At 41.2% G+C, this 12,471-nt stretch overlaps 1 protein-coding gene across 4 annotated transcripts in view; it reads right to left on the bottom strand.

Moving 5' to 3' along the window:
• Positions 1–12,137, bottom strand: part of LOC132401808 (lysine-specific demethylase 4A-like) — a 71,501-nt gene extending 59,364 nt beyond the window's left edge. Inside the window, exons 1-3 of one of the 4 annotated variants that reach the window (XM_059984028.1) lie at positions 12,032–12,137; positions 10,535–10,691; positions 959–1,134 (exon numbers count right to left, since the gene is read on the bottom strand). In XM_059984028.1, coding sequence (XP_059840011.1) covers positions 959–1,134; positions 10,535–10,672 — 314 coding nt within the window. In that variant the 5' untranslated portion in view covers positions 10,673–10,691; positions 12,032–12,137. The other 3 variants (XM_059984030.1, XM_059984027.1, XM_059984029.1) reach the window with 3 other exon arrangements.
• Between the last annotated feature and the right edge of the window lie 334 nt (positions 12,138–12,471).

Genomic DNA, 12,471 nt, shown 5'->3' with positions numbered 1-12,471 from the left:
ACAAGAAAGATCAACCAAGCCTTTCCCTCCACAGATGGTGCTTGCGCTGCTGAGTTCCTCCAGCAGTTTACTTTTTCCACTTGATTCAACTGATGTTGCATCAGCTTTAATAAGGTATATGGTAGCAACTTCAAGAAGTTTGTGAATGGTGGGGGGGGAAGATCGAAAATATATTTATATACAACTACTACGTCTTTAAGCATAGCCACTTTTTCAAATATAATTATACCTTGAATTTCAATAAGTTTTTTGAAAAGGTGCTACTTAAATCTTTCTACTTTTGAATGCCCACAGCCTGTATGCAAAGATAATCTTATTCTGGTGTTAGGAAAGCGAATCTGATTTAGTTGTCAAATTATACCCCATGGTTCTGATTATTTAAGCTTTTCAAAAACCCAGATACCCATGATATACTTACAGACATGAATAGATATTTGTCCCTTGGGTTCAAATGGTACCACCAGACAGAAAGTTGCATTCACCCTCTCTGCTACATTAATAAGGATAGGGAGTGAATAGGGGCCTTTAAGATGATGAACCAGTTTCACAAGTGGATAAAGAACATGCTGCTTCTTGCAAAGCAGCTGAAAACCAAGGACCATAAACAAGATGCTCTTAAAATTCAGTCAAAATGTTACCCAGAATTTGGCAGAACATGGAATTCACTGCAATGAAAAGGTAATGCAAAGATGCATATTAAAAGGGAAATTGAATAAGTAATAGGTATTTTAAGCAAGAAAGCAACAGAAGAACTTTTTGATTAATGCTCCTTGCTGCAAGTTCTATGCAACTGATATCCATGTTAAATATCAAAGAACAAAAAGAAAATGGACGATGAGAAGCAAATACGGAAATGGAGCAAAATTTCAAAAACATTGCAAATGTTTTAGATCACAATTTCGATTTCCAGTTTTATCAGTCTATTGTGCTAAAGTATGATACAGAGAGGTTCTCTTACTTGTCACTGTTAGCTATTTTTCGGAATTCCCGCACAGTGATTGGCTTCTTCTGAATATTGTACTGTGTAAAGAGGCCTGACTGGCCTGTTACCACTTGTTGAATAGGTGATGGAATCACCAGATCGTCAATGTCATCATAGCTTCTACAAGGCTTCCATTCTTTTGGTGGGACAACCTGTTAGGAATATGAATAATCAGCAGAGTAAATTCACAGCTCCTAGCTTCAAGATGTTTGAAATATTAAAGTACATCCTGGTTTAGTGCAGTAAACTGGGTCATGAGCTACAAGATGCTGACTTTACCCAAGTGTTTAAAGTCATTACTATTTATATTTATATCCAAATAAATGCAGACATATCTTGTTGAAAGATCAGCTGCATGCTATAATTTGTTCAACAGAAATCAATACAGAGCTCTGAACCCAATTTCATTAAAGCACATTTACATGAAAATAGATCTTGTGAATGTCCTCACTTCTTTTTGGGACCTCTGCCTGTCAGAGTTGATCATGAATATTGTCTCCAAGCTCTCAAGCCAGGGCAGTATGATATAGTGAGCAAACTGATACCATGTAGCAAGCTCCCCCTCTCCATGCATCTCATGAATTTAAAGGAATGGCACAGATTGATACCATTTGGTACCAGCATCGTTGCCGGAGTTGCCAGTCAGCATTGAACTCAATGTAGGATTGCCTTATGGACTCCAGCCCCAGATTTTTCCCCCTCAGGATTTACTCCTGAAGCCTTCCTTATGTGTGGGTATTGCCTCAAGGCAGTGGAGGTTTAAGATCAGAATTTTCCTTCTCCTAGATGAACTACCAACTATGGCTAATAAGCCCTATCTGCCCGAGGTGACTGTCTTAAGGCACCAGTAACGTGCCTTTGTCCCTTCTGTCAGTAGGAAGGCAGCCAGGTTTAGTAGCTAAGCCACACATGAAGGCAAGGAGCTGAACTTGGCTGTCAGAGGATATTTGAGGCACACGCCATTGTGAGCATCTAATAGGTGGTGGCAGTTTGCTATAAAAACCAAGTCAAAATATACCATAAATGAAGCACAGTTAACTTTTAAGTATCCAGAAGTCTCAATAAGGTACAGTTATATTATTTTATCAATATCAATTCACTAACCTCCCAAAATCCACTTTTCACAATGCTACAAGGAATAAAATGCTATCATTTGGATCCCTCAAAAATTTAATATCACAAATTGCTTCTAACTCACTTCAAAGCTGATATGTTTAATTGTTGTCTGTGAGATTTGAATATCAGTTTTCATTAGCCAACAGCCTCTGAGACTTGTCATGCAAACCATGAAGGTTAAGAACTATCACGGCTAACTATATCACAATAGAACACTATTACTTTTTTTTAAAAAATAACATTTACTGAACTCACCACATTTTTCATCTGGGTCTCTGTAACACCCATTAAGGAAACAACAGCCTAGAAAAAAAAGCTCTAAGTTGCAATTGTAGTAAGTTACCGGTTCAGGTTAATTTGAATGAAACTAGAGCTCTCTATACATTTGTCAGTGATAACGCAGTGATACTGCAGGAGGCTCAACATTCCCAAGCTGCAGGGAGCAGGTGGAAGAGGAAGTGAAGAATCATTAGCATTAGTTTGTGACGAAAATCCAATAATGCTTGGTTCAAGTGCCTCGTGCAAACTCATGACTTAAAAGTTAATATTCCCTTCATTAGAAAGCTAACAAACCTCTTTTTGGTGCACCAAAAGGCCAATTAGATAATGACCAGATAAGATCACAATATTTCATAAGGCTGTTAACTGTCACAATTGCTCAAGATGGTGGAAGTCTATTTTCTCAATTTGTAGATTCTGAAGGTACTGTTGTGTTACAGTTTCAGGATTTTGTCCAGTAGACAAAGAGGTGATAATAAATTTCCAAGTCAGAATCTTGAAGGATCTTGAAGGAAACTTGCAATTCATGGCTTTCACATCCACTGCTATCCCATTCTTTGAGGTGGTACAGATCTCAGCTTAATGAGGAGAGATCTACAAAGCATCTCTCATGAGGTATGCCATACTCTTGCTGTAGCACTGGCAGTGAACCTTTAGGGTAGTGGACAAGACAACAATCAAACAAGCTGCTTTGTCTTGAGACATTCTTCTTGAGTACTGTAGATGGAGCCATGCAGGAGTGCATTTCAGTGACTTTCGACAATAAAATGCCTACAGCGTGATGTGCCAAAGATCCCATGCAAAATACGCAACCTCTGATTAGTTTCCTTAAAGACACAATATTGAAGTGATTGAGCCAATTAATCTCTCAGCTGTCATCAATCAGCAGATATCAGCATCTGCTGAAGGGAAAGAGGAAAACTTATGGTACTCAAAACTCACAGCAATGACCTAAAGCTCACAACAAAACATTTATGTCATGATAGGAAATGTGACTTTTTAAAAAATTAGCTGTGTTATTATTTTGACCACATTTTTAGTGACCAAGAACATCAGTGAATGAGAAGTTTTAGGCAGATTAGCTAAAGCCCCATAGTTTTGCTTATAAACAGTTATTGCATTATAGCATCCATTTCACTGTACAGTTTGCATAAGAGACTGTACATGTTGAAATCTTAAGCAACAAACAAAACGCTGGAGAACTCAGTGGGTCAGGTAGCATCTATGGAGAGAAATAGATAGTTTACGTTATGGTCAAGATTGCTCATCTGCAATACTCTTGTTTTTGTGTTGCTCACTGGATGGCTTGCCAGATCAAAAGCTTGACAAATTTCAAGATTTAGCAGTTTTGTTTTGCCTCTTTTATGAATCATAGAAAAGTATAAAACAGGAAGTCTGTATTGTGTCCACGCAAGCCACAAATACATTTTACATTAATCCTTCTTGTGAGTTTTCCATTAATAACCTTGTAGGTTATGGATCAAGTGCTTATCCAGACACTCGAGAAGTGCACAGAGAACTTCTGCCTCTACCCATTCAGACAGTGTGTGCCGGACCCCCAGCACAGAGACTTTATTTTCTCAACTTCTGTTTATTTACCTTGCATCTATGCACCAGCCTGCCTCTACCATTATCGAAATCTCTAATTAAAGAGAGGTCAGCTGTCCACTTAACCTGTCTAATAATTAATCTTGTATAGCTTAATTAAATCTCATTGGTCTCCTTTGATCCAACACCTCTTCGCTATCATAGATCTCCAACTCCGATAATCTCAGATCTCCTGTCATGTCTCTAATGCTATTACATTTTGTGTATGTGGTGTAGGCTTGAAAAAGGAAAAGAAAAAAAAATACTATAAGCAATACAAGTGTTCTAAAGGACAGCAAAGGTTAAGATGTGCTTTTGACAATCTGTACTTCAATCTACCAGCGTTTCTGAGCATGGAAAAATTTGAGCATTTATAACCCAAGGTGGTGAGGTCAGATGAACCTTGCATATTATTAGTGAATATCCCCTTTTAATGGAAAATAGTTTTTATGCCCAAGTTGCACTTTGAAACTTTTGTCCAAACTCAATATTACTTGCTGAATGAACCCAGAATATACAGTAATCTCACTGAAATCCCCAAAGCCGATAGATCTGAGCAATTTTAGTGAATACCCGAGCAATATTCCATATGAACTACTGCAGTCTGTATTTCCCCTGAAATATTACTCTATTCATTGAACCACATGATACAAGAGCAACCTCAAAGAGAATACTAGCATATTTCTACAATGAAATGGATATTTTGATTGCTGAGAAAGTAAAATTTTTTTAAAAATCGGTATACTCTAATAGAAAAAAATCATAATCAGATTTATTATCACCAGCATGTGACATGAAATACGTTAACTTAGCAGCAGCATAATGCAATACATAATCTAGCAGAGAAAAAAATAAAATAATAAACAAATCAGTTATATATATTGAATAGGTTAAAAAAACATGCAAAACAGAAATACTGTATATGTAAAAAAAAAAGTGAGATCGTCTCCAAAGATTCAATGACCCTTTAGGAACTGGATGGTGGAAGGGAAGAAACTGTTCCTGAATCACTGAATGTGTGCCTTCTAGCTTCTGTACCTCCTACCTGATGGTAACAGTGAGAAAAGGGCATGCCCTGGGTGCTAGAGGTCCTTAATAATAGATGCTGCCTTTCTGAGACACCGCTCCATGAAGGTGTCATGGGTACTTCCGTAGGCTAGTACCCAAGATATAGCCGACTAGATTTACAACCTTCTGCAACTTTTTTTGGTCCTGTGCAATAGCCCTTCCATACCAGACAGTGACGCAGCATGTCAGAATGCTCTCCATGGTATGACAGCAGTTTTTGAGTGTACTTGTTGACATACCAAATCTCTTCTAATAAAGTATAGCTACTACCTAGCTTCTTTATAACTACATTGATATGTTGGGACCAGGTTAGATCCTCAGAGATCTTGGCACCCAGGAACTTGAAACTGCTCACTCTCTCCACTTCTGAACCCTCTGTGAGGATTGTTATGTGTTCCTTTGTTTTACCCTTCCTGAAGTCCACAATCAGCTCTTCCATCTTACTGATATTGAGTGCTAGGTTGTTGCTGTGGCACCAACCCACTAATTGGCATATCTCACTCTTGTACACCCTCATCACCACCTAAGATTCTACCAACAATGGTTGTATCGTCAGCAAATTTATAGATGGTACTTGAGCTATGCCTAGCCACACAGACGCGTATATAGAGAATACAGCAATGGGCTAAGCACACACCCAAGGTGTGTCAATGTTGCTCGTCTGCAAGGAGGATATATTAACACCAATCCACACAGATTGTGGTCTTCTGGTTAGGAAGTCAAGGATCCAATTGCAGAGGGAGGTACAGAAGCCCAGGTTTTGCAACTTCTCAATCAGGATTGTGGGAATGATGCTAATAAATGCTGAGCTACAGTCGATGAACAGCATCCAGACATTGGTGTTTGTGTTGTCCAGGTGGTCTAAAGCTGTGTGGAGAGCCATTGAGATTGGGTCTGCCGTTGACCTATGTGGCAATAGGGAAATTGCAATGGGTCCAGAAACTTGCTGAGGCAGGAGTTCAGTCTAGTCATAACCAACCTCTCAAAGCACTTCATCACTTCGATGTGAGTGCTACTGGGCAATAGTCATTAAGGCAGCCAGCCCGCATTATTCTTCTTAGGCACTGGTATAACTGTTGCCTTTTTGAAGCAAGTGGGAACTTACACCCGTAGTAATGAGAGGTTGAAAATGTTCTTGAATACTCTCGCTAGTTGATTGGCACAGGTTTTCAGAGCCTTACCAGGTACTCCATTGGGACATTCAGCCTTGTGAGGGTTCACTCTCGATAAAGAGAGCTTATCATCGGCCTCTGAGATGGAGACCACAGGGTTGTCAGGTGCAGCAGGGATCTTCACAGCTGTAGATGTGTTCTCCCTTTCAAAGCATGCATTGAATGTGTTGAGTTCATCTGGCAGTGAAGCATCACTGCCATTCATGCTATCGGATTTCGCCTTGTAGGAAGTAATGTCTTGCAGACCCTGCCAGAGTTGCCATGCATCGATGTTGCCTCTGCAAATCATACCTGGTTTTCTGGTACAGGCCTGGATTGCCAGACTTGAATGCCACAGATCTAGCCTTCACCAGAAGATGTACCTCATGGTTCATTCACGGCTTTTGATTTGAAAGTACAGTAAGTCTTTGTAGGCACACACTCATCCACACAGGTTTTAATGAAGTTGGTAGCAACTGCAGCATACTCATTCAGGTTCGAAGATGAATCCCTGAATACAGTCCAGTCCACCAATTCAAAGCAGTCCCGTGGGCACTCTTGTACTTCCCTTATCCATACCTTCTTTTCCTAACTGCTGGTGCTGCAGTCTTCAGTCTCTGCCTATACTCAGAGAGTAGAAGTACAGCCAGGTGATCAGTCTTTCCAAAGTGAGGGAGTGGAATAGCACGGTAGGCATTCTTGATGATGGTTTAGCAATGGTCCAGTGTGTTGTTTCCTCTGGTATTGCAAGGACGACACTTTACTGCTAAATGTTCCAGTTCTGGTGAGCAGAATTAGGACAGCAGTAATATATTTGTGCATCAAAAGGAATGGATCATGAGTCATACTCCGGCACCTCTGCTTTTGAGACTTGAGATCTATCCTGACTGTGTATAGTAACCCATCGATCTGGATCGCTGCAACTGGTATGGAAGGGGTTAACCAGAATTCCGTGAAACACATGTGGTCTTAATATCTCTCTGATTCAGCACCCTGGCTCTAAGATCATTGATTTTATTCACCCGATTGTCTTGCTGCACATTCACCAGCAAGATAATCAGTAAAGAGAGTTTAAAACTCCGTTTCCTTAAATGTACTTGTAATCCCGATCTACACCCACACTTCCTCTGTGGGCTCTTCCAACCACAACTGGTGTTGTTTCCGTTAGTTTTAAGCAGTGAAAGTTCATTTAAATGCATCAAGACATCTTTGTTGACTGTACTAACCTTGGAAGCAGTTGTGCTTTTTAGCTGTATCAGACTGAAACAGGAATATTTAACCCTATCCACTGAGACTTCTGTTGCCCCGGAAATAAAAATTTGTTGAAATGTGAAAAAAAAAGATGCTTTGAAAACAAGATAAATTTAAGGCACCAACATTTTCATTTAGACCTGGTTCTGTTTACAATATTATATTTGTAGATTTGTTATTTTAAATTGAAAAAGGATCTTGTACTTTCTCGTCATATATAAATAAGACTTTTCTCAGGCTTCCAGCCAGGTACAAGCATCAATTTTAACCAACATTTTGATGACAAAGTCTACCATCTTGGTATATTTGGTGCTATAATTTGGTAGGAATAATCAAAATAGCACATACATGGTAAATGGTAGGGCACTGAAGAATGAAGCAGAACAGAGTGATCTAGGAATAATATTGCATAGTTTCCTGAATCTCATGTGGATAGGGTGGTGAAGAAAGCTTTTGGTATGCTGGCCTTTATAAATCAGAGCATTGAGTATAGAAGTTGGGATGTAATGTTAAAATTGTACAAGGCATTGGTAAGGCCAAATTTGGAGTATTGTGTACAGTTCTGGTCACTGAATTATAGGAAAGATGTGAACAAAATAGAGAGAGTACAGAGAAGATTTACTAGAATGTTACCTGGGTTTCAGCACCTAAGTTACAGAGAAAGGTTGAACAAGTTAGGTCTTCATTCTTTGGAGCGTAGAAGGTTGAGTAGGGACTTGATAGAGATATTTAAAATTATGAGGGGGATAGATAGAATTGACGTGAATAGGCTTTTTCCATTGAGAGTAAGGGAGATTCAAACAAGAGGACATGAGTAGAGAGTTAGGGGGCAAAAGTTTAAAGGTAACACGAGGGAGAATTTCTTTACTCAGAGAGTGGTAGCTGTGTGGAACAAGCTTCCAGTAGAAGTGGTAGAGGCAGGTTCAATTTTGTCATTTAAAGTAAAACTGGATAGGTATATGGACAGGAAAGGAATGGAGGGTTATGGACTGAGTGCAGGTTGGTGGGACTAGGTGAGAGTAAGCATTCCGCATGGACTAGAAGGGCTGAGTTGGCCTGTTTCCACGCTGTAATTGTTATATGGTTGTACCTTCATCAGGGATGTTGCCTAGGCATGTCTAGTCCAGTGATATGTACCGATGGGATATGGGAGGAGTGGGCATATATACCACTAGACTAGATATGCCTAGGTATCATCCCTGATGAAGATGGCAAAATTTGTCATTGAAACGTTGGTTAAAATTGATAGCTGTATACCCGGCTGGAAGCTCGAGAAGAGTTTATTTACAGTGGTATGCAAAAGTTTGGGCACCCCCTGGTCAAAATTTCTGTTATTGTGTTTTACTGTTAAGCAAGTAAAAGATGACCTGATTTCCAAAAGGCATGAAGTTAAAGATGACACATTTCTTTAATATTTTAAGCAAGATTACTTTTTGATTTCCATCTTTTAGAGTTTCAAAATAACAAAAAAAAGGGCCCGAAGCAGAAGTTTGGGCACTCTGCTTGGTCAGTACTTAGTAACACCCCGTTTGGCAAGTATCACAGCTTGTAAATGCTTTCTGTAACCAGCTAAGAGTCTTTCAATTCTCGTTTGGGAGATTTTCACCCATTCTTCCTTGCAAAAGGCTTCTAGTTCTGTGAGATTCTTGGGCCGTCTTGCATGCACTGCTCTGGAGGTCTATCTACAGATTCTCGATGATGTTTAGGTCGGGGACTGTGAGGGCCATGGCAAAACCTTCAGCTTGTGCCTCTAGTCCATTATGGATTTTGAGGTGTGTTTAGGATCATTATCCTGTTGTCGAAGCCATCCTCTTTTCAGTTTCAGCTTTTTTTTAAACAGACGGATTGCTTCCAGAATTTGCTGATATTTAAATAAATTTAATCTTCCCTCAACCAGTGAAATGTTCCCTGTGCCACTGGCTACAACACAAGATCGATCCACCCCCATGCTTAACAGTTGGAGAGATATTCTTTTCATGAAATTCTGCACCCCTTTTCCTCCAAACATACCTTTTGCTCATTGCGGCCAAAATGTTCTATTTTAACTTCATCAGTCCACAGGACTTGTTTCCAAAATGCATCAGGCTTGTTTAGATGTTCCTTTGCAAACTTCTGAAGCTGAATTTTGTGGTGAGGATGCAGGAAAGGTTTTCTTCTGATGACTCTTCCACGAAGGTCATATTTGTGCAGGTGTCGCTGCACAGTAGAACAGTGCACCAGCACTCCAAAGTCTGCTCCATCTTCCTGAAGGTCTTTTGCAGTTAAAAGGTAAAAGATTGCCTTTCTAGCAATCCTACGAGCAGTTCTCTCAGAAAGTTTTCTTGGTCTTCTAGACCTCAACTTGACCTCCACCGTTCCTGTTAACTGCCATTTCTTAATTACATTATGAACTGAGGAAACGGCTACCTGAAAATGCTTTTCTATCTTCTTATAGCCTTCTCCTGCTTTGTGGGCATCATTTATTTTAAATTTCAGAGTGCTAGGCAGCTGCTTAGAGGAGCCCATGGCTGCTGATTGTTGGGACAAGGTTTGAGGAGTCAGGGTATTTATAAAGCTTTGAAATTTGCATCACCTGGTCTTTCCAAATGATGATTGTGAACAAGCCTTAGCCCTAACAAGCTAATTAAGGTCTGAGACCTTGGTAAGTTATCTGCGAGCTCAAATCTCTCGGGGTACCCAAACTTTTGCATTGTGCTCCTTTCCTTTTTCTCACTCTGAAATTGTACAAAGCAAAAATAATACACAAATCTTGGTTAAAATTTTGAAAAAAATGTTTCATCTTTAACTTTATGACTTTTGGAGATCAGTTAATCATCTACTCATTTAACTATTCACAGTATCAGAAATTATGACCAGGGTGCCCAAACTTCTGCATGCCATTGTATTTTTAAAATTTATCAGCAAATTGGAGAATGTTGCCTGCAAGAAACAAATTGTTTGCAAAGAAATTTCAGATCAGCTGATTGCCTTATTCAAGAAACAATCTGTACCTAGTGCCACAAGCACTACTCCAATACAATCTATTCCAAGATTTGTGAATGTAGAATATTATTCACTTAAAAAGTAAAACAACCATAATTATGTATATTTCTCGGGTTACCTTTGCAAGTCCAGCGCGATGAGCACCTTGCGTTTCTATATACGCAATATAACGGCTGAAGTTTTGGAATTCTTCCATTGTGGGATAAAAAGTCATTATCCGAGAATTAGGATTGGGCATTCCTGATTCTGATGCCATGTTTGCCAACTTCAATGATCTACAAACAAAATTTCGGGAAAATGATATTTTGTAAGCAATGTACATAATATTCTTAATGACCAATAACAGATGATGCTAAAGCAGGTTCAAGCTACTGCAACCATTCCACCACTGCCACTTAGCGTTTCCAGAGAGGAGAATAGCACTTAAGATGCTGCACCTCCAAAACATACAATTTTTCTTAATTCCGATATCTAAATGGATAGCCAAACGTTAAGTATGATGCTCAATATTTTCAGCAGCACTGCAAAATTAATTAAATACTAGCGGTTGAATTATAGCTCGCTCCAGGTGGCAGCCATTAATGAGTCAACACACAATTGCAGAAGTTAAATTAACAATAATAGTGAATGAATAGACGTCAGAGACTGGGACACAAGTGCATTTATTATGCCGGCAATAGGACGGTCGGGCGATATTGTCAAAGCTTGAATTGACCTGTGCAGAGACAAGCGCGATAATAATCATAATAAAAGCTCTCTGCAGCAACATCGGCGGCCTTAGAGCGCCGGAGACTAGTTCCGAATCCGTGACTGGGTACATCCCGTGTCAGCAAAGAGCGAGAGCGGACCCCACACTCATCGCCCGGCGGGTGATCAACCTCACCTCACCCCCACCACCACCCCTCAGCAGCGGGTGACAATGAACACAGACAGAGAGATGGGGGCTCGGCCTGTCCTTTTGTTTGTTGCGGGGCGTCCTCCGGATCACGCCTTTCATTTTCACTTTCGGCCCGGCACCGCACGCCCACTCCCCTCGGGCCCGAGGCGGGCGAACGTACCGCGACTCCGGCGCCCGGGGCTCTTTAACCCGCTTTGTGGCCGCGGCACTGGGGGCGGGGTGGACGGAGCGGACGGGCCCGCTGAGGGGGGAGGGGCGAGGAGCAGGCCCGTACGCGGCCCTCCTCCTATTGTTAGAAGCTGTCACCTCCCGCCGCGGCGGCTCGAGCACGGGGCCGTGATCCCGATCGCAGCCGAGTCCCAGGCCTCTCCCGCGGGCCCCGCTCCACCGAGAAGCAGCAAGCGGCCCCCCGCTTTTTTTCCCCCTCTGCCGTCCCCGATGGCACTTGGCGTCAAACAAACCTCCACACCGCTGTCCTCCCACCCCTTCCTTCCGCAGCGTCGGCCCTGGTTGGGGCCCACCGACACCCTGACCAAAACACACCGACATCACAGCAAGGCGATTGGCTCACTCTCCTGTCAGTCATGCCATTGCTAAGCAAGTTGCGATGCCTCAAGTTACGACAACCGGAAATTATTATTTTTGGGTGAAATGGAAATCATCGAGGTTTAAAGTACAAGCAGAAAGTTCCTTGATGTGCGAGCCAAACAAACTTACGTCTGGGATACAGAGTGTCCGGACCACCGTGGTTTTTTCGTGTCTTTTTTGCTAAACCCCCTTTGACATTTCGACCATCCCTTTCCCCCAAACAAGATCGCACAATCAACCAATCAACACAAACGTTCCGATTACCAGCCAATCAACACCATAGATTAGAAAGTTCTCCAATCAGCTCCGTTAGCCAATGAGTACAGCGACTCCCAATGGAAACTAACCAACAGCGCAATTCTCTTAGCATTACGTCTGCCAGGATCTAACCAATCAACACAACTACTCCGCGGCTTCCAGCCAATTATAGCCAGTTATTGATACAACTGACATATAGTCAGACAATGCCTGTTTGAAACTGGGAAACCAGATGCTCCACGATTCCCTAAAGCCATCAAACTGTGCAATCTCAAAAAAGTGAACGCGTAGCTAACATCACTTTGTTTGCA

Source organism: Hypanus sabinus, chromosome 11 (genome assembly GCF_030144855.1).
Source record: "Hypanus sabinus isolate sHypSab1 chromosome 11, sHypSab1.hap1, whole genome shotgun sequence".
NCBI lineage: Eukaryota > Metazoa > Chordata > Chondrichthyes > Myliobatiformes > Dasyatidae > Hypanus > Hypanus sabinus.
Note: the sequence above shows the minus strand (reverse complement) of the source record. Positions and strands in the feature narration are given on the sequence as shown.